The sequence below is a fragment of the Branchiostoma lanceolatum genome, chromosome 1 (genome assembly GCF_035083965.1).
Source record: "Branchiostoma lanceolatum isolate klBraLanc5 chromosome 1, klBraLanc5.hap2, whole genome shotgun sequence".
Lineage (NCBI taxonomy): Eukaryota > Metazoa > Chordata > Leptocardii > Amphioxiformes > Branchiostomatidae > Branchiostoma > Branchiostoma lanceolatum.
In genome coordinates, this window is record NC_089722.1 from 1,405,417 (window position 1) to 1,428,574 (window position 23,158).

General features: G+C 41.0%; 2 protein-coding genes across 10 annotated transcripts in view; one reads left to right on the top strand and one right to left on the bottom strand.

Annotated features, from left to right (window-relative positions):
- Positions 1 to 240: 240 nt before the first annotated feature.
- Positions 241 to 19,587, bottom strand: LOC136428913 (histone-binding protein RBBP4). Of its 6 annotated transcripts, none has more exons than XM_066418785.1 (18): positions 19,454 to 19,587; positions 18,230 to 18,280; positions 15,635 to 15,764; positions 14,932 to 14,982; positions 13,578 to 13,672; positions 10,866 to 11,039; positions 8,527 to 8,581; positions 8,052 to 8,112; positions 6,923 to 7,015; positions 6,374 to 6,441; positions 5,986 to 6,049; positions 5,264 to 5,326; positions 4,695 to 4,772; positions 3,838 to 3,914; positions 3,144 to 3,201; positions 2,497 to 2,607; positions 1,862 to 1,966; positions 241 to 1,467 (listed from the first exon to the last, which is right to left on the bottom strand). In XM_066418785.1, exons 1-17 carry the CDS (start codon positions 19,470 to 19,472, stop codon positions 1,889 to 1,891), a joined length of 1,326 nt encoding a protein of 441 aa, XP_066274882.1. In that variant the 5' UTR covers positions 19,473 to 19,587; the 3' UTR covers positions 241 to 1,467; positions 1,862 to 1,888. The 6 variants fall into 6 exon arrangements, with proteins under 6 accessions (XP_066274882.1, XP_066274865.1, XP_066274874.1 ...); XM_066418768.1 differs by having other exon boundaries at positions 13,578 to 13,687; XM_066418777.1 differs by having other exon boundaries at positions 13,581 to 13,672; positions 15,635 to 15,779.
- A 1,231-nt stretch (positions 19,588 to 20,818) lies between these two features.
- Positions 20,819 to 23,158, top strand: part of LOC136428949 (ralBP1-associated Eps domain-containing protein 1-like) — a 45,737-nt gene continuing 43,397 nt past the window's right edge. For all 4 annotated transcript variants that reach the window (XM_066418798.1, XM_066418810.1, XM_066418818.1 and 1 more), the window contains exon 1: positions 20,819 to 21,173. In XM_066418798.1, coding sequence (XP_066274895.1) covers positions 21,024 to 21,173 — 150 coding nt within the window. In that variant the 5' untranslated portion in view covers positions 20,819 to 21,023. The remainder of the gene's footprint in view (positions 21,174 to 23,158) is intronic.

Below are 23,158 nucleotides of genomic sequence, written 5' to 3' on the forward strand. Positions count from 1 at the left end.
GGTGTGAATGGGTACTTGACTTCGGTTGGGGAAGGTCGTATTGAGGTCACCTACTGGCGCCGAATGGCAGCCGCCCAGACCCTTCCGACAGTTCCACAAGGTGCAAGTGTGGAGCAAATATGTATCTGTTCTGTATTACATGATTGTAAACCCTGCAGCAATTCAGCACTGGCTGCCATTGCACGGGTAATTTCTGACCAATAAACCATTATTATATTCATAAACGCACCCACACAGCTGTTACAAAGACTGATATTTTATTGCTTGCACTGCAGTTACAGGGACTACTAGAAATGGAGGTCTATACAATACAGAAGGACATCATCATGGCACTTTTCTCTCACATTCTCCTCAAAGCTCCCCTCAACACAATCAACTTGGAATGTTCCTCTGGAGTAACAAATACGTCATCAAAGTCAAGTGCAGGCTTTTAGAACACTTGCATTTGGGTCTTTTAATGTTACAAATACATCAGATGATGATAGTTAAGTTTAACAGTAAGTTATTGCATTGTTTTGCAATGTAAGCCAAGTCCTATAGTCTAGTGGTCGTACTATAGAAACGATAGAAATTGATAGAAAATAGACCACTTTTCTGCTAAAAACCCACCAAGTTTTCTTTATTCTTTTTAGCCAAATGTAAGTTTTACTTGATGGTGGATCATAATGGGGTTTGTAATACACCACAACAATACACAACAGGACCATTTGGGGTTTTTCCGATATACCGTTTGACATGTTTTCATTGTTTTGCTTGTCCGATATCTATATATACACACTAACATGAAACTGTGGCATGAACAAATTTTACCAATACTCCATATCATTATTGTAGTGCCAGAAATGCAAAACACAAAACAACCCAAGACAAGCTGCATGTTGAATATTGTAAGCTAAGAATAATCCGTGAAGATTTTTTCGTGCACATTTTTTTCAATATATGTTGGTTAAAGCAGTAAGAAAACTTGTCTTTTCTTCTCAATTCAGCAACTGACTTTCTCTTTAGGAAAAGGAGGTTAAAATGGACTGTTACAAAATATGGGTGACTACATCAGAAGTATTAGGCCATGTTGATTCGATTATATGCATGACATCCTCTAGAAACCCCCAAACAGATGCAATTTACGGCTTAAATTTTCTCAGCTTACAGCTTTGTACGGTTGACATGTATCGTGGAAAACCTTTTTTTTTGGGAAACGGACGAAACTTGATACACCGGAGGACGTCATCCATATACTGTTAATGCATTAATTTTTCATGTTTTTTATTTTGTGCTAAGGGGAAAATGGCCTGTTCGAGGTGTTTTAAGTTTGCGGCAGTGCTTTAGTTACATACTGCTACAGTATTGGACAAAAATGTTTGGTATGGTTTTAAGTTGGTGAAACGGTCGCCGCAAAAACCGTGAACATAAAACCACCACAAACATTTCTGCATTTACAGTAATCGAATCAACATGGCCGAATCTACATAACTTTCAGTGTTCTCGCCAGGCCTTTTCAGCATAGGGGCCCCTTATGCTGTGATTTGGACCCCCTATGCTGTGATCTGGACCCCTATGCTGCGTTTCAACCAGCATAGGGGTGTTTCTTTCTGGGACCAACCTTGTGACCCTTCATAAATCTTACAAAAAGTTCATATTTGGCTTTAGAATGAGGCTGTGACAGAGGAAAAACTCTACTTCACAAAATTTATCCCTCAAAATGCATGAAATAATGTCTCATTGGGTTATGAATTTACAAATTTTCCGGGAGAACATGCCGGACTCCCTACTCTGGTCACTCCACGCGTGACTTGCACCGCGTTAAGTTGGCCTTCTGTACCTGACCCCTATGCTGTGAAAAAATCCTGGTGAGAACACTGACTGTTACGAAGGAATCTATGCTGTCCCGTTACTGTGCGGCCTGAGCGGTGGCCTCGAGTTCCGTCGCCGGGGTGTCCGGGTCTTCGTCGTTGTAGATGTTTTCTGCCTGTAGAGAGAAAAACAAAGAAACAAACAAGATCATTATCTAGCACTCTGAATGCCCTACACTAAGAAACAAGGAAGGTAGATGCTCTCCTTTTGCAGGGGACACCAAGGGATGTTTTTTCCTCATACCAGACAATGGGACAGCTTGCAAATTGATTGACAATGGTTGATTGTCCAGTTAAAAATTTCATTTTCCATGTTGTAGAAGTGACAACAAGGATATAAGTTTATAACTTAAGTTCCATCGTTACTTTGTCTGGTCCCTTTTGTATGTTCGATGTCTTGTGAATGAATGTTAGGACGTTAAATGGAGGTCCCGTGTTTGGGGAGAGCCACACCCCGCGCACGTTAAAGAACCCACCACACCTTTCGAAAAAGAGTAGGGGCATGCCCCGGTGTGCGATGGTCCAGTCCGGTCTGGGATGACATCTTGAAAAGGTGATAGTCACCTGTTATGTCAATCCTTCCACAAATGTGGTAAATCAAAATGAATAAAATAAAAATAAAATAAATAAAAACAAATAAACTGACCATCTGCCAGACTTGCATGATGTTGTCCTCGGAGACCGAGCAGATGACCCAGGGTTCGTTGGGGTTCCAGGAGAAGTCCGAGATCTTCGCCGTGTGCCCGCCGTGGATGAACTGTGGGCGAAAGCGGAGAAAGAATGCAGTCAGGTCCCGATCAACGACAATGTCGTACAAGAACATCACAGTCAAAAGAGCAAAACAAAATCCTTACATCCAAAAAAAAGTTGAGTTTAATGAAGAATTCCCTGTTGATTTAGCGAAGGATCTACATGTATTCAGTTAAGGCCAATTTGGTGAGTTAACTCTGAATTCCACTAACTACTGGAAAACATTGGAGAAATGAACATTACAAAAAGGTTAAGATAAAAAAGGAAGCTATCTTTAGTTTCACAATGAAAAAGAGGAAACTGATCTCAATCCATCTCAACGAAGAGCTTCTGGTCTTCCACTGGTCGTGACAGACGCTGTGTACTGTACTTGGGAAATTCCCCTAGTTCTTCTCGACAAGTGCAATGAACAGGACCTTAACTCTTTTAGTAGCATGTCAAGACAGTCACAACAGCTGGGATTCCAACTCTCAAACTCTCAGATCCAGAGTCACTAACCCCTGGACTACACACATACTACTATATAAAAGTGAAGTTACTGACCAGCAGCTCTGGTGGCCCGTCTTCAGCATCCTCAGCTGACTGCTCCTCTCCAATTTTGCTGCCGGAAAAAAAGTACAGTTTTTGTTTATAAGAGAATTACAGGGGTGTATAGTAATTATGTAAATATATAAACACTCTAAATATTTTTAAATGTGTAGCATATTCACAGGTTCTAGTTCCAGTTCTATCAACATAATAAATTTGGGATCATTTTGGAGTGGATATCATAACATTCACGGTAGTGTGTTTGCAAGTAACATCACAGTTGACATGTTGAGCTTGAAATAGTTAGACCTACAAATTGTACAATGTCATAGTTGTGTGACTGTAATTACAGATACAATTTCTAATTTATCTGCCTACTTCCAGATTTAACCATCCAACATGGCCGACAACACTTACATCATAGTCACAAGAGTACAAATACACTACTAAATACACCAATCTGATTTGTTGGTTCTCGGATTAAAACAAAATATCCTTAACTGAAAAAAAACAAGCTGAAAAACCAGGTTTATGCCATGGTGCCATCAGCTTTATGAAGTTAATACAGTCATATTTTAGTTCTCCTCCCTGCCCTCTGCTATTATGCTGTAAACACTTGCTAATTTTACCTTGAAATATCTGAGAACCAAGTAAATAAATTGATGTGGCCTAATTTGAAAAGAACCCATCACACATGAACTCTCCCTACCTCAGGTCCCACACGTTCAGTCGTCTGTCAGTTCCGCTGGATGCCAGGATGGTTTCATTATGGGGCGACCATTGCACCTAGGACAGAAAGTTAGCATGTACTAAAATAACCAACAGATATTATAGTATACCTGATTTCATTCCATTATGTTTTGTTATAAGTACATGACGTCAAGGTACTCATTTGGTAATATCATGTTATGTTTAAATATCTAAGTTACTCTGGTTTTATATCAATTTGTAGTTCACATAATGTTGTTATTTCTTGCAAATTTTATGTAAACAACTTGTTTTGGGTTTTCCCCCAGGGCTCATTGAAAAACGCCAGCTGGCGATATGACTCCCCTGGTGAAATAAAAATAAACAAACAAACGACAAACTCTTGTAAAAGAAGTTTCATTGTTTTTACTCAAAGTACAGCACTGCCAGATAAAAAAAGTGGGCTAAGAACTAAGAAGTACTTTCAGTAACTATTACTTCTTTTGACAGTTACCCAATTGATCTTTATTTTGTTGTTGAAAAAAAGTACCAAAATATTACTACTGTAACTTCGAGAACATGTAGGAAAGGTAACAATTTCTCAAAGCAACTGGATAAAATTTAGACGTTTCAGACAGCATCTGCTGTCTTTCGTCAGTGACTGAACGAGTATCTGGATTTGCCAGCTTTTAAACCAAACTTCAGAATTGTTATGGTTATATGAGGTGTAAAATTTTTTAGGATGGTTCAATAGAAGATGAATTTGAGAAAATGTCATTGAAGATCAACAAGAATGCTTGCTTTGATGCACACTTTTAAAATTCACTACTTACCACTGTATTTAGAAGAAATATGGCAGAGAGAGAGACTAGTTTTTACCTGGAAGATTTCATCTTTGTGCGACTCGAAGGAGTGCAGCTTGAGCTTCAGGTTTCTCAGATCCCACAGGGCTACAGTCTGCAAGTAAAGACAAGTTTCACTCAAAACTACAACTCTGTTGTTTCTATGTTCTTTTCTATCTTATTTTGGACAGCTTAGCTCAAAACAGACATCATAGTCAAGGAAACTACTACTCTGTTCTTTTGTATCTTATCAACAAGTTAAGTATGGAACTGCATATTTGTCATGGCAACAAAACTTAAGAAGTGGCAGACAGGGACTATTTTTACCTACTCCTTTTTTTCTATGTTCTTCCGTATCTTATCAACAAAGGATAAAACTATCTTTGTCATGGTAACAAAACTCATCAGATTCTGAAATGAACAGATTCAAAGATGTAAAAAGCTAGGTACAGTACTCATTTTCACATGAGTGAACTGAGGAAAGTCATGTAAAGTCGTGTATTTCCCAAGGGCACAACATCAGGGCATGTCAGGGGATTTGAACCCAGGACCTTTAACACCCTACCATTACGCCATGCATTGATGTACATCATCTTTGGTACACACCTTGTCTGCTGACCCAGTGGCTAGAATGAACTCGCTGTAGGGGTTGAAGGACAGGCAGTTCACCTGGAATGTACAAGTGCGGGGGTTTCAGCAAGGCTAGAAGATACACTGCGTAAAACAAGTCACATTCCTGATATAGTATGTTTCATTTAACTTGTACTATTGACTTGTACTATAAGTTTTTTACGATAAATAAAAACTATACTACAAATACTGCCCGGCATGCTACACATGATATGCAAACTACAATCTTAGTTATTTTACATTTAAGTTGATCCACTGTTAAACTTTTTGTTATCAAGATTTCATTTCTGGATGAATACACATTACAATAAGTCATCTTGATTTACTAGCAACATTGAATGAAACGGTGAAATAAACCAATAAACTGAAAGAAGACAGCCTAGCATTGGTTTGGAAATGTGGCAGTAACATCACTGAAGATGGATGTGAAGACTTCTTCACAAGATGAGCTCCTGTTTGGTATAGGAGATTCTTTTAACACAACCAGGTAATCTCACCTGCTAACCCTTCGGTGTCTGTCAGACGCCTTCTTCAGAGCTTCTGACTGGAGTACTGCTTCTCACCGCCACAAGTAGCCGATGTAGGTGGCGCTTTTGCGGTGAGAACACTGTCCCAAACGTGTGTAAAAAGAATCTCCTATACCCTATATTCTACCAACCTGATGAAATCATTTTCGGAAACAAGCTCCTGTTGCTTACCTCTGCAGTGTGTGCGTCCACGGTGTGACTGGGCTTACTGGTGTTGTTAGACCGCGTGTCCCAGCTGAAGCAAGAAATAAAACATCTCATACCTCCATGAAATATTCATAGGTTTTGTGAAATTCTTAATGCCACAGCCCTTGCCATCACAGAGGTGATCTTCCCCTTCCCTTAATCAGGCCTTAAAATTAACTTTTTTCCCCACTGTCCCAAAAGAAAATGTCACCATCAGAGAAAAACGTTATGCCAAAACATCTCAAATTTTCATACTCTAGAACTTAGTAGAAACAGAGTCATCCTTTTGTTGTGCCATAAGTTAACTGTCAAGTTACTAAGTTAAGAGTTAACTGAATCTTGCTTTCCTCCGAGTGATGAAATCTGTACTCACATCATCAGCTTCTGGTCGTCCGCCACCGAGCCGAACAGACTCTCGTGCAGTAAGTGCCAGGACACGTCCTGAGGAAGAAACAAACAAGGTTAAAAATGGCGTTATATTTGGCAAAGCTACAGTACCACAGAATACCCAACGTACAACATTTCTCACAGGAAAGATATATGCATATGTTGTCCAATTTTCAACAACACAGCAACAGAACTGAACTTCATTGAGGATCAACTACAACTTTTTATTTCCCTGGATTAAGTTGGTACGACCCAACCATGACTGCCAAAACGACCTTAATATTCTGTCATAAATATGTTGTAAGATGCATATGCATGTGACAGGCTTCACTTATCAATGGCTGGGATGAGGATGAAACAAGCTAATGTGCTTTTGCCAGAAATTATTCGGCAGCCACTTTTGAAAGGAGAAAGTTTCACGTTGAAATGTTTCAAATTGGTACCCTGTTTAAGTCGTCCCAAAATGAAACAACTCTGATTTCAGATGTTAAATAGTTTAATTACAACACATAATTATCAATTCAAAAAGCCGTACCTCCACCACAGCAGTGTGTCCAGTGAAGATGGTCTTGGCATCCAGAGATCGGTTTTCCTTGGGTGACTGGTTAATGTCCCACATACAGATGGTCTGGAACACACAGCAAAACAACCTGGTCATGTCAGAATCCAACAACAATAGGACAAAACCCGAGCTGTCTCCAGGACCTGTCCCGCCGTCAAAGGATGGAAATTTACTTGTTGGGACTGAAAAAAAATCTGAATTTCATGATATGAATCATGACATTGATGAAAATTATTTTTGTAACTTCAAATGACGGAGTCAACAAAGGAAATCAACTTCATGGGCTCACAAACAATGAGTGGGACGGGAAGACATTTCAAGTTGGAGACAGCCCAGGACAAGACTACGAAATCCGTAACAGTCCTTAAGTAAGTGTCACACAGGAAGAAAACAACTCGTCTAACAAGTCTGCGAGCTAGATGGGATATTCTCGGCAGCAATACTGCCGGTGTTCTCTTGATCACTACAAGATTTTCAGGGATCAGCCAAAGTTTGCAGGTCACCGGGCTCAGTCCAATGTAAGAGGGTAGATTTTCAAGTGAAAAATATGCTTGACTCGGGCAATTTTGAAATTCGGCGACCTTCTGGCTGAGGTCGCAGGTCATTGACAGTATGACACTGGCTTAATAATGACTAAGGATACATTTTTATCCAAGCAGTATCGAATGTTATCAATTTGTCTTGTCACTATCATCAACACAACATGGCCAGGAATGCTACAAGAAATCAACTTATATCTACAATTCATATTAGTAACTACAACACTAAAACTTACCCGCCTATCGAAAGTGCTGTTGGCATCCAAACAGCACGGCTTGTGGAAAAAAAGTAATCAAGAATGGACCAAGAGGATTATAGGGGTGGGTAGCATGGGGTGTGTCACATTATGATCACAATATATCACACTTTTGAAGTTTTGGCACTCATTTTTCATGTCAGTCTCTATATTGTAAATATCTCTATATTTAACTCAAATCTTACGCCTTCCTTTTCTTTTGTATATACATAAAAAGGGTGACCAAAAATGTGACACCCCCATTTCAATCCCTTATAGTCCATTCCAAAGATGAGTAAAGCAGAGAGGAACGGATGTGAAACTTACGTGGTCGTCAGAAGCGCTGAGGAGGTGTCCGGTCAAGTTGGGATTCCACGACAGCCCATATCTACGGACAACAACAAACATGCGATAGGACTGATACATTACAAACAAACATACAGGGAGAGACATTGTCCTCAAAGTTTACTTCTTTACGCCGAAGGAGTGAAGAGTTTTTTTTGGTATATTTTCTGACTAGGTGTAACAGACCGTTCGGTGTAATACAACCAGCTGCTGCTGCGCCGCATTCCTGCGAAGCTGGTGTGTTACGCCTAATGGCGGTTGTACCAGCTATATAGATACAGATATTTGTTTGTCTATTTCTATTATATTCTAACATACATAAAGGACGTGAAGTCTGCCAGTCATGGCCTTCTGTTTTCTTTCTTTTTTGATGTTAGGAAAAAGTGGTGTAGGTTTGGTCCCCTAACAGCTTGTTTTAGCATAATACTGTGAAATTGGGAAAGACAGAAATTCTTACCCTTCTTTCTGGTGTCCCTTGAGCCTGAGGTCTGGGCAACATTCTCCACTGGGGTCTGGGGACAAACAAAACAACAAAGACTGGTAAACATAACTGTGTTCAACATTTCTTAAAAATCATCATGTAAACATAAACTTGTGAGGTGGAAAATTTTCAGGAAGGACACTGGGTTTCTTTCTTTGTATGTCAAGTCAATTGTCTCTTTGTAGCAGTAGACAAAATCGCATCAGACAACAACAAAGGAATACAGGATTCTTCAAGCTCTAAAAGCTAACTTGTGGTTTGAAAGCCTTTTTGTTGATCTATCTACGTTTCAAACCAGGTCTGGAGGGGCACTTGGTGTAGTCGACCACCAGCACATTGCTATACAGATACAGAAGCTGGTGTGCTAGCCGAGGGGCGCTTATGTTGGCTACACAGATACAGATCTTTAAACCACATACCAGGTCTTGAGGGGTGCTTGGTGTAGTTGAACACGGATATAGTTTATACTGATACTGATACCGGCTACACAGATACAGATGTTTAAACCACATACCAGGTCTGGAGGGGTGCTTGGTGTAGTTGAACACGGATATAGTTTATACTGATACTGATACCGGCTACACAGATACAGATGTTTAAACCACATACCAGGTCTTGAGGGGTGCTTGGTGTAGTTGAACACGGATATAGTTTATACTGATACTGATACTGGCTACACAGATACAGATCTTTAAACCACATACCAGGTCTGGAGGGGTGCTTGGTGTAGTTGAACACGGATATAGTTTACGTATACTGATACTGATACCGGCTACACAGATACAGATGTCTAGACCTCTTACCCGGTCTGGAGGGGTGCTTGGTGTAGTCGAACACTGATATAGTTTATACTGATACTGATACCGGCTACACAGATACAAATGTTTAAACCACATACCAGGTCTGGAGGGGTGCTTGGTGTAGTCGACCACCAGCACATTGCTATACAGATACAGAAGCTGGTGTGCTAGCCGAGGGGCGCTTATGTTGGCTACACAGATACAGATCTTTAAACCCCTTACCCGGTCTGGAGGGGTGCTTGGTGTAGTTGAACACGGATATAGTTTATACTGATACTGATACCGGCTACACAGATACAGATGTTTAAACCACATACCAGGTCTTGAGGGGTGCTTGGTGTAGTTGAACACGGATATAGTTTATACTGATACTGATACTGGCTACACAGATACAGATCTTTAAACCACATACCAGGTCTGGAGGGGTGCTTGGTGTAGTTGAACACGGATATAGTTTATACTGATACTGATACCGGCTACACAGATACAGATGTCTAGACCTCTTACCCGGTCTGGAGGGGTGCTTGGTGTAGTCGAACACTGATATAGTTTATACTGATACTGATACCGGCTACACAGATACAAATGTTTAAACCACATACCAGGTCTGGAGGGGTGCTTGGTGTAGTCGAACACCAGCACATTGCTATACAGATACAGAAGCTGGTGTGCTAGCCGAGGGGCGCTTATGTTGGCTACACAGATACAGATCTTTAAACCCCTTACCCGGTCTGGAGGGGTGCTTGGTGTAGTTGAACACGGATATAGTTTATACTGATACTGATACCGGCTACACAGATACAAGTGTTTAAACCCCTTACCAGGTATGGAGGGGTGCTTGGTGTAGTCGAACACCAGCACATTGCTATACAGATACAGAAGCTGGTGTGCTAGCTAAAGGGCGCTTATGTTGGCTACACAGATACAAATGTTTAAACCACATACCAGGTCTTGAGGGGTGCTTGGTGTAGTTGAACACGGATATAGTTTATACTGATACTGATACCGGCTACACAGATACAAATGTTTAAACCACATACCAGGTCTGGAGGGGTGCTTGGTGTAGTCGAACACGGATATAGTTTATACTGATACTGATACCGGCTACACAGATACAAATCTTTAAACCCCTTACCCGGTCTGGAGGGGTGCTTGGTGTAGTCAAACACGGATATAGTTTATACTGATACTGATACCGGCTACACAGATACAGATCTTTAAACCCCTTACCCGGTCTGGAGGGGTGCTTGGTGTAGTTGAACACGGATATAGTTTATACTGATACTGATACCGGCTACACAGATACAGATCTTTAAACCACATACCAGGTCTGGAGGGGTGCTTGGTGTAGTCGAACACGGATATAGTTTATACTGATACTGATACCGGCTACACAGATACAGATCTTTAAACCCCTTACCCGGTCTGGAGGGGTGCTTGGTGTAGTTGAACACGGATATAGTTTATACTGATACTGATACCGGCTACACAGATACAGATCTTTAAACCCCTTACCAGGTCTGGAGGGGTGCTTGGTGTAGTCGAACACGAGCACGTCGCTGGACGGGGTCTTGGTGGCGATGACGCAGGGGTTCTGCGGCATGTAGCGCGCCCGGTTCACCTCTCCCTCGTGGTTGATCTTGATCTCAATTTCGATCTTCCCGCTGACCGACCCAAACCCGCCAAACTCTGAAAAACGATAGAACGCAAACGAGAAATGAAACATATTTCAAGACGTAGAAACTGAGCAAAAAATGTGTTTTTTTTACATTATCTCCATAATAGCAGGATCATTTTTGTGGTATGAGTTTCAGCGAGTGAATATAACAGACTGGTTTGTTGACAAGGCTCTAAGACAACATTTTCCAACAACAATCAATGAAATTTTGTACAATATATCCACAACTGTCCAAAGAATGCCAACAAACTGCGTAAACATCGTACAATGAACATGACTACACTACCAACAAAAAATTTCACACTTCTTAATGTCCAGCAAATAAACTATCTGTTTTTAATCAAGCCCTTTTATTCCCCTGCATTGCAAAAAAAAAAGTTTTCAAAATTTGTAGGCACAAACTTAACACACATACTCTACTGTACATTACTCTTGCAGTTCATACATATGTATCTCCAGATGGCATTTTGTCCCTGGTATCAAAGTAATTAACGTCACCCTACATGATTTAATGTAATTATCCCACTGTTTACTGACTACGAATAATCATATTCTCCCATCTAGGCGACGAACGTCTGCTGCATAATCTCTTTACACGGACGCTTGTGGGTTGTTCGAGTCCCATGGGGAGTTACAGACGTAGGGCAGTGAAAGGAAAGTGATCTCGAACCAGTTTAGCTCAAATGAACTCAATGAACAGATGAGCTAATCTTCCACTGGTCGTGACAGAGAAGACCGACGCTTATAGAGATCTTTATTGACACAACAAAAGCACAGCGCCTTTTGTAAGGTCTACTACATACATACATACAAACGAATAAGCTTATATGTACAGTATTTACAGGTTCATTGTACCGGGGAAATTCCCCTAGCTCTTTTCGACAAGCACAATGAACAGTGGACCACGGCTTAACGTCCCGTCCTAAGGACTGCGATCTTTAACGGTAGCGTACATGTCGGGTGAGCGACACAGCCGGGATCGAACCCGGGGCTTCTAGTTCCAGAGGCAAGATCGCTAACCACTGGACTACGCACGCTACTTTTCATTGATAGATTTATGAGTGGAAAATGTTGTGGTGACATGTTTTTTAACCTGACACAGTTGTTGTTTATAGTTACTGTTTGCTAAACATACATAAGTTCTCAAAGAGTGCTGCAAATGCAGAAATGTTCTCGGTGGTTTTATGTTTGTGGTTTTCGCGGTGAACCCTTTACCGCAGACTTAAAACCACTGCGAAAAGCTGTTCCATTGTGTGACTGTAGCGCTACTAGTGTTTCAAACACGAACTCAAAACCACCACAAACACTCCATTTTCTCCCTACCGCGAAATTAAATTCCCGCAAACATTTCTGCATTTACAGTACTTAGAAATTTCATAAGTAAAGAGATGTTGCTTACTAAGCATCAAAATGTCAAAATGCTTACTCTTATGTAAAAAAACGTATGCTAGCCCTTATTGTATTAGTAATTATGATGTTAAGTCTAATTTTATACTTCCACTTTGTGTTATGTTAACGAATTCTTGCCATACCTTGTACCATGTACAATTGTCGTGCAATAAAGTTCTTCTATCATGTATAAGATATGCCTTTAGAAAGTGTGTTCTTGTAATATAAACTCTTATAATTCAGCCAGGTACCCTAAGAGTCAGACCGCGACATTAAAAATCAGTGTTATCAAGACCTTCTGAAGAATGTCTTGAACACCTGGATATCTGAGGTGTGCATTTCTGTTGCTGCATTTAGTAGATCTTTTCAAATTCAACACTTTTTTATTGAGGCCGTCTTAGGGTACCCTGTGGCAGGATTTTGCGAAAACATAAGATATTCACTAGGTGTAAACAGTGTTCTCACCAGACTTTTTTCACAGCACAGGGGCCAGGTACAGAACTTCAGAAGGCCAACTTTATGCTGGTTGAAACACAGCACAGGGGTCAGGTACAGAAGGCCAACTTTGCGTGGTGCAAGTCATGCGCAGAGTGCCGAAGACATGACCAGAGTAGGGAGTCAGGCATTTTAAAATTCATAACCCAATGAGACACTATTTCCTGCATTTTGAGGGATAAATTTTGTGAGGTAAAGTTTTTCCTCTGTCACAGCCTAAATTTTAAGCTAAATGTGAACTTTTTATAAGATTTATGAAGGGTCACAAGGTTCGTACCAGAAAAAAACACCCCTATGCTGGTTGAAACACAGCATAGGGGTCAAGTTCACAGCATAGGCGGAGATCTGGCACGCCCCATCAAGAGGAGGGCAGTTGTTACATTTCGCCTTTTCCAAAGTTACCAAACACAAATTAAAGTCTTTTGCTGCAACCTCAGCTTTGCAATTAATGAAATCTCAAGTTTGAGCAAAATTACAGGCTTTGCTGGGGAAATATCTGAACGAATACCCTAAGTTTGAAAATCAACAGGATGGAGCTGGGATTACAACACAATGGAGGAGCGTCACTGTTCCATTCTTTAGAGAGATCCCTGCTATGCTGAAAAGGCCTGGTGAGAACACTGGGTGTATAGAACAATGTAGTGCCAATGATACGTGACACGTACCACCTTTCTCGCTGTCGTACTGCGTGGCGTCGAACTGGGCGTCCTCGTTGGGCAGCTGCACGCTGGCGATCACCAGGTGGTTCTGCTCATCAGAGCTGCGGAAATTCACACTGTCAAACACGATAAATATAACACAACACGGCGTAGTCTGTATCACTGTCAAACACGATAAATATAACACAACACGGCGTAGTCTGTATCACTGTCAAACACGATAAATATAACACAACACGGCGTAGTCTGTATCACACAAGGTACCATCACCTGATGGCTGAGGGCTTATGTCCACCCAAATAAACACACATTTCAATCCAAAATGTTCAATCCAAAATGCGCTAGAATTCCAACGCTCGAAATTCACATCGTCAAACACGATAAATATAACACAACACGGCGTAGTCTGTATCACACAAGGTACCATCAGCTGATGGCTGAGGGCTTATGTCATACCCACCCGAATAAACACACATTTGCGCCAGAATTCCAACGCTCAAATTGCGGAAATTCACACTGTCAAACATGATAAATATAACACAACACGACAGCGCTCGAAATACATTTTGCTGTCAACTTGCACTGGTGCAGATGAAAAAAATGACTTGCACCAAAAAGAAATCACTTTTGCCACATTCAAGAAAGTATGATGCCCCTATTCTATAAGATGGCGACTTTTAAATTGCTTGGTTCAACGCCACTAAATGTGTCCCAGACTCATATAAATGACTTGAATACAAGTTTAGAAGGGATACAGAACGTTGCTTGCTGAATGTGTAATGTGTCGAAGCACTGACTCTTCATTTGAAATGAAGAGTCAATGCTTAATCATTTTGGATTGAAAGTTTACACAAGTAAAAGGGAATAGATTTCTATTGGTGGTAACTTGCACCAGAGCAGGGTTTCTGGAAATCATGTGCATGGCTCCAATTTTTCGTTGGCAAACTTGCACATGCAAGTGGTGTTTAGAGCCCTGACACGGTGTAGTCCGTATCACCTGAGGTACCACCACGACCGCGGGTAGGACCCACCAGAAAAAAAACAGTTTTCAATCCAAAATGCGCCAGAATTTGATAAAAACAGCAATTTCAATATTTGAATTTTCGACACTCGGTGCCCACAAAGCACGTTCGAATGTATGGAAGCCAGTGTGATACAAGTAGAATCTTGTGTGATAACCCAAAATATCACACGGTCTGGAATACCCATTTTGAACATTATTACGGCATAGGTATGACATAAACAACAGGACAACAGCTCAAAAGAACAGTATCAAATAGATCGTAAGCAAGTCATTTTTTCTAGAAATGTTTTTGCTGTTCAGGATGGGCAAAAATGTCAATCATTGCATTCAACTTACGTGTGAGTTCCCAGGATCAGACGATGAATAGAGTAGTCCTTCCCCTCTGGTCTGTCATAAAAAATAAAGTTCACAACGTCAGATGCCAGGATTGTTTTGTTACAAAGTTGATCATGTCATTCTACAGTTAAGTGGTGAAAACTGCTCAAATATGTTGCTGACAAAAGCTTTTTGGAAGCTCTACTTTTTGAAAATGAAAGCTACAAGAATTTTTAAGTACAAAAATGCCCCCTTGACGCAAGCGGTAAGGCAGCCAGGCTCTTTTGGTATATGGATCAATTTCCGTGGATCCATCCGTGGGTGAGGGTTTGACCCCAGCCTGGACATATCTTAGTTTAAGGGATTGCATTTGTCATTTCAGATGGTGACGTCAAGCCGACAGCCTGTGTTTGAAGGGTGTTAGCCTTAAGTGTCAAACCTCTGCAAGTAGAAGAACCCATCACACATAGCAAGAAGAGCAGGGGCGACCAGGTTTGCTTGGCTAGATATGGCGCGCTATAGCCTAACCGCACTGCACTACTAGATAACAAAAAAACTGTCATGCTTCAACAAAGGTCTGTATCTGTATCTATATAGCCGGTATAACCACCCTTCGGCATAACACACCAGCTTTGCAGGCACGCATGATTATATTATACTGAACGACTTGTCACACCCAACCTTTGCACAAGGTCGAGCAGAAAGCAGGAAAGCGAGACCATACCTGGTGACGTCAGGCAGCCACTGGGCAGTCAGGCTGGGCCACTCCAGCGCGTGGGTCATGACAAGGTCGTACAGGAAGGGCGTGTTCTTCTTCCAGATCTTGTACTCCTCATTGATAATCCTTTCCTCAACTGCATCATCGAAAGCTTGTGAGGTCGGGGGTCAAACATATCGGGTCTTAGCATGCTCGGCTCCCAACACCACACAGTTGAGGTTAGTGAGCAAAGCTTCGTGGGGGCAAAAAAGGGATACTTGGAAACCCCATGCTTGCTAAATCATATACTTAACCATGCAAAACAAGGGGCCCAAAAAAAGGGATACAGTCAAACCTGCCTAGGCGACCACCTTTTCAACGCGACCACCTGGCCATGGCGACCGCTTTTTCTCGGTCCCGAAAATTTTCCCCATAGGCACAAGCATTAAGCTGCCTGCCCAAGGCGACCACCTGTCCAACGCGACCGCGACCGCCACGAATTGGGAACGCACAGAGCACAGTCCCTGCCCATGGCGGCCGCCTAATTTTCAAGCTTGTGGTGACATCGGATCATTTTGCTGTCGGATTTCAAGGAAATGTTTTGAAGGCTTTGAAGGACAAAAATAAGGAAAAAAATATATGGAATAGCAATGTTATAGCATCGATTCCTCCATTAAGTGTTTTAATAAAACGTTCCCCTTATAAACATTGTAAAGACAAATGTTTGTGATGTTGTTGTGCCTATCGTAATCTGATAGTTTACCGCAAACTCAGTTCGGTTTAAACTCAATTTTAAAAACGAATACGTAGTGCATGGCGTCAAAAAGTCAGATTTCACAGAAATTACGATCTATTTCTTGTATTTTCAACAAAACTGTGTCTGTGTCTTACTAAATTCCGCCGAAAAATGACTTCGCGGCGGGCAAAACATCGGGCGAGAAATGTTGTTCCTTGGTCCCGACGCCATCTTGGATATGGTGCGGCCCGGATTTGGCGTACCGCTGACCTTCCTAAAACACGATGCTTTTGTGATGAACGTTTACGAATACTCTAGTTATTGATGAAAATTAATATTCTTATTTTCTTTTTATTTCCATGAATCTCACAAACCTTTATTGGACGCTGTGCGTTCTACTGCACTGTCTTACCTTTCGATGCGGTCGCACAGAGCTTGGCGGCGCGGCGCGACGAAATCACACCGTTCCCTTTCATCTTTCGTTGTCAGATCGAAAACTTTTTGACCCTTTTATCCAGCGGTCGGCGCCCCAAAAAAGGCTGGGACCAGCAGGTGTTTTCTAGGGATTTGTCTTAGGCCTTTAAACTTCGATGATGTGCGTGTGTACTATTAATGTAACGTGTGAATGCGGGAAGGCGCTGCGAGATCATCGTGGCAACCATTGTTTTGTACGCAAAATTATGACGAAAATTTGTACACGATGTAGCGGTATAAAATTATTACAACGATAACGGAAAATGTAATTTTTGTAGGATCTTTCTGTCAATGAGAATTGAACCTGGTGGGGGTCATGCTGTCTAAATTCACATTATTTTCCATCCATTTACGTACTGTATTTGAAAACCTCGCCCTGGAAACATGTGAGTGGAATCCTCTTCATGGCGACCACCTGTCCATCGCGACTGATTTTGCTCGGTCCGCCGGGTGGTGGCCTTGGGCAGGTTTGACTGTACTTGGAAACCCCATGCTTGCTAAATCATATCATAAACCATGCAAAACAAGGGGGACAAACAGGGAAGCCCATATAGAACGATAAGACTAAAAATAAACAAATGAAGCAAAAATAATGCAGTCTTATCATTAGTTTATGCAACAGCCCCAAAGACATTAGTAAAAGTCATATAATCGAGAAATCAAAAGGAGGCCAAAAAGAAATCTTGGAAAACCCCATGCTTGTTAAAATATATCAAATCATGCAAAACAAGAAAACTGAACACAAACAAATGCAACAAAAGTAATGCGTTCTAACCATTAGCTCACGTAGTGGTCAAAAACAGTCGTAAAATCAAATTTAAGAAATGAATAAACTTGTGACAACAAAACAAATGGATGAATCCAGAAGTTTGCTCATTTGCTACTCTAGAATGTGAGTTTGTTTATATGCATGTACAACAAGACACACTCAAACACAATAGTGCAAAGGAACAAGAGAGCTTAAGAGGCAAGAAGTACTCGAGCAGGTAAGCACTAAGTCAAGCAGATAATTGGCATGTTGGAAATCTAGCTAGCTATTGAATAACAAACTCAAAGATATAAATATCTTTTTTTTTTTATTACACGAAAATATGTTAAGCTTTTGGGCTGAAGTCTTTCCCTTTTACTAGTTTCAGACCAAGGACATATTGAAACTTTTCCCTACATTTCTGGGGATGCCTTGTCAAAAAAAGTTTGAGTACAGTCAAGTTTTTAGAAAGAAAAACATGCCAATAAAGTGTTAAGTAAAAACACAGCAAGAAAGGAGGATATGAGAAGCAGCAAAGAAAGCATGCAGTATTTCAAAATCTGTTATTTGTTCATAAAAACAGTTTTAAACAGTATCACTCATGGATCCTGGTTCACGTGGAATGATGACAAAAATATACAAATATGATATGAAAACTTCAAACCTTGCTCTGACGACTGAGCAGCCATTGGTCGGCAATATGCCCGGCGGCTCGCTGTAAGTGAAGGGTTGGAAGGTTTAGGTCGACATAAGGGTCAAAGGGCACGAGAAGAAGTCTTCTGCATTTTAAGCATGTAGTTGTAACACTGGTGGTCGTGGTGGGGTGAGGAAGGTACGGGTTTGGGGCCAATTGTAACAGTTTCTAACAATGCAATGTATTAATAGAGTCTTTTGGTCATCCAAACTAATTTTCATGTAGCTTGTCTGTTAATGCCAAGGTGTACATGACGTGTTATATGTAATATACAGAACAGACAACACTAACGGTTATTTCTAGAAAATAATGACAAGAGGGAGTACACTATGTCAAGGGAGCGAAACATATGCGTTTCCAATGTATCACTACAGAATTGTTTCAACTGTGAAAACATCCTTTCATCCTTCTATCCCGAAATTAAGTCCACACAATACATGAATTTGCACTTCAATGTGAACGAATCACCAAATCACTGCTAATTTGTAATTCTACTCGCCTTACGCTACATTCAGTAGGACAGTCTATAACACTACATTATGCTAAATTCAGGAAGTCAATTATGCAAAATGTGGATGAAATAAAAACTCCCTACGAATTATGGAAAATCGACATTGCAGGCCTTCATGGAAATGGGCAAGCTAATTTGCATATTCTGTGTTGTTGGAGGGAAGGGGCAAATTTGACATGGCCCAAAACTCCATATTTGGTGCTACAAAATGTATTGAACGATCCAAACACATGTTTCACCGTAAGTATAGAAACTGACAGTAAACTTGCATATCTCTGTAAACTGTAGTTATCTACGCTCAACGGATAAATAAATTTCTCCCAAAACATAACACGTGCCCCCCTCCCCTTACAAAAAAAGTATACAAATTTATTTTTGATTAGCTATGATGCGTGGTTGTGAACGTGGTGGGAAATGCAGCTAGTTTTCCGTGCGGCAGAAATCAGAAGCCTCAGCTAGATGTAGCGGCGACGAAGGTTTAAGACTAGCAAAAATCGGATGAAGTTGTTTTTGGTCTGGGGAAGAAAATTATATGGAGCCAAGTGCATGCAAACTGGCGCCTATGCGTGCGTGCAGTCTCCGAAATTTTGACAGCGAAAATTCTCACCCACTACAACAAACAGAACACAAACACTTCGTCCACAACGTTCCTCTGACAATAAAGTCCTCATAACTGTACTTACAGCCCTCCTTGTCTGCCATTTTTCGTGAAAAGCCGAGATTTTCCGAGTGGAGAAAGACAAAAGCACACCGGCGGCGGCTCTAACAAAATGGCGCGGGAAATCTGAAAGTGAGAGCATGATGGGATAGAAGCGTGGGTGGACGTGCAGTACAGAAGCGACATCTTGCGATTTACGTCATAATCACACAACTACCACTTGTTCAACTTCAATCATCAACTCGGCAAATGACCAACACGAATAAAATAAAAGGTTGCTTTGTAGACACTATCACTGCAGCCTGGTCACATTTTGATCCAGCTTTCAATTTTGGTGAGCATGCAACATTTCTGGCCTTTACTTGTTTTGCCACTAAATTATTTGTTTCTTTTTCTGTGTGCAAATAATGTCAAATGTTATGTAACGTTAAATAAACAATGTCAATTGTAAAACAGATCTAGTAGTTTGATAATTCTTATTTTCAGCTACAGCATTAGTCTTTGCATCAGGAAAAAAAATAACACAGGTTTCAAAACTTTCAGCCAGATCACAATGAGAAAATAAAAAGTTACCCAAGTACATATTCAAGGATTACCTCGGTTTTTAAGGTCTGAAGAACTAGACCAACTAATCGCGGACCGTGACGCCTGGAGGGAGAGAGCAGCCTTAGTCCGGGTAAGCTGCCCGATATGATGATGACCTTGGTTTTTAAACAGATCACACATCGCCTATGCAACACATTGTCCTTCTAAGGATTGTCATTTTACACACAGCAGACCAGTGCGCTGTGCAAGAAAGATAAACTGCATGAACATGACTAGCCTTCTATGCAGACTCCCTCCGGTTGTTTTCCTTTTCAAATTATCGTTTTCTCATTACACTTTTTTCTCTCTTATAGATGGCCAGCAATACGAAAAAAAGCTGTAACATCAAATCTAAAAAAAATAAATGAAAATAAAACAGCCGGAGGGAGTTTGCAACGAAGGATAAAATGACTATGTCACTGAAAGTAGGCCATGATAATGTGACTGAACACCATAAACGCCCACCATACCACTGGAAGCCTTAATGACCTACAGTCTGAAGAAGAAAAGTCGATAATTTCACTTGCACCACACGCGATTCTGTCATAACATCCTTTGGTTAATCATTATTAATCGATAAAAAAGTTTATCAATAAAGTTATTGTTGAACCGCTGCTATGCTGCAATATCTAACGTTAGTGCGTACAGAGATGTTAAGATATTCAATTCAATGATTCATGAATATTACATGAATTCCTGCCACACCTTAGCCATTATGTCGATAGTTAAAAATCCAAGTTAACGATAGTTAATTAACTATTCAGAAAGTTTACCAGCGGCCATTTCTCATCCGGGAAATTTCCTCCCTACATGACGTCATTCACTCGCCCAATATGGCGGCCAACGTGAGCTGGGAATTTTGTTTTTGACTCATTTTCGGCAAATTATCCCCATTTTCTCGGCCGCTGGGGACGTTTGAAATGTGTCAACGATTCAGACGGGGGATTGTAACATTTTCTAACTGTGGTTTGTAGCGTGGAGGGAAGGAATCGTCCCGGGGAGGAGAAAAAATGGAGGGACTGACACTGACTGACGCCGAGCAGAAGTTGTATTCCGAGCTGTTCGGGACTTGTGATGTGGAACACACGGGGCGAGTCTCAGGCACCAGGGCCTCAGAACTCTTCCTAGCCTCGCAGCTGCCGCACGACACGCTTCAGCAGGTAGGAACAGCCTCCCAGCCGGGTTTACATAGCCTAGAACCGGCCACAGGCGGGGCGGGGCCGTCAAACACCCCGTGTTGACTGTGAGCTTGTGATCTATTGACTCGATCTGTGACCGTTTGTTTTAACAGTTCGACTCCACAAAAACTCCTCAGTATTAACTGTGTCCTGATGAAATACAACCTTCTTATCTTCACAGCGTGCCGTTTTGGAAGGATAAAATCTATGTTTCGCAGCTTTGCAGTCCTGTAAAATGGCCTTATCTTGAAAAGGCAGGGTTGGCAGCAAGGACATAAATATTCCGGGCTGCCAAAAACACTTCCACGCCCCCTAAACGACCTCTGCACAAGTTAGCCGGGACGGGATTTATTCCGTATTTTAGGGACGACTTGTGTTTTTTTATGACGTCTGGGATGTAGAGTTTTTAATCGGGTGTTTTAGATGACAACACAGAATTGTTTGTTAAACCTACTTCAACCCTGTTTGAAAAACAAGACAATTAGATTTAAACATTGATACAGTATTTTCTGGAGGGGGGGAAGAGAGTGATCAATATTTCTCCCCCAATGGTACATTCAACATCTGTTTGTGAAAAACCTTTTCACGTTGTGAATTTTTTCAAAAATCTCTTTCCCATAGCTTTTTAGACTCAGGATACTGGCAAAACAGAAGAAGAAAGACTCTAAACCTTATGACTTTAACATTAAGCAATGATTATGATAACGCCAGGCTCAAGTTGGATTTGATTTTAGAAAAAAAAGAGAAGAAGCCCATGCCATGCCCAGTACTCATAGTAAAGTATAATTGTAATTGTAATTTTCGCTGTGTGAAACCAACATAGGCTTCTTCTTCAATAGAATTTATTATCTGTATAAGTTATAACTGCCGATTGGCATAACACACTAGCTTCGCAGGCACGCGGCGTGGCAGCAGCTGGTTGTATTACACTGAACGACATGTCACACCTGACCGAACCTTTGCACATCTACTTGCAAATGACATCGTAATGATTGTTAAAAGCTATCAAGTGAAGATGCTCCTAATACTAAATCCTATAGTACTTGGTGGCAATGAGTTCCACTCTACAATCCTAGTTCTCAGAAAATACAAGTTTTTGGACACATCAATTCTTGGTTGATAACTGATTCCTGAAGGCACGATCATTTCTTGTTCTTCCCTGAGCTGGTATTAAGTAGCTGGACTATAATATTACTGCCTTGTAGCATGTATAATTTTGTAAGGGGTCAAAGTGGTAGCCCCTGTCACCATATGAACTCTCTCATTATATGGGGGTTGGACGTGCTTGCACATGGATGGGGGAGCCCCAGAACTCCTCAGCAAGTGCAAGTCTTTTTTTTAGCAAGAGTTTTTACAGCTGGATGCCCTAGAAGTGGTATTGCTAACCAGTACACCATTGTACACTTGACATTCAATTATCTTTTGTTGGTAAATTAATCTCATGTCCACCCTTAAGTTATAATCATTCACACATTGTACATTTGTAGGTTCCTTGTTGTTCCCAATTAATACCGACATTCTGATTAGAAGCAGTACTAAAGACACAGCTGTAGACAATTTGTGTAGTTAAAGTTTATTTGTATATTTACAACTGGTACATCCATATTTGTGCAGTACATTTGCCACCCCCCCCCCCAAAGAGTCATTCACTTATTGAGCTATGACTGTTTTTTTCAGTCTGTGCCATTACTTTAAAACTTAAAGTGCTAATGACACCAAAATGCGATATCTTAGTGAACCCGGCAGCCAGCAGGTTGAAAGTTGAGACCGTGGCTTGTGAAAAACTGTATTTTGAGTAGCAAACAGTGCAAAATCATAAAATTGCGAGATATTGTAACATCTGCTTTCAGGGTTTGAAATAGTGGGTGCTTGTTCTGCCCCAGTTGAACTCTGACCCAAGATGGCGCCGTGAAACCGGCAACTCATGTATATGGTAGAATATAATCAGAAAATCATGTATTTTTGTG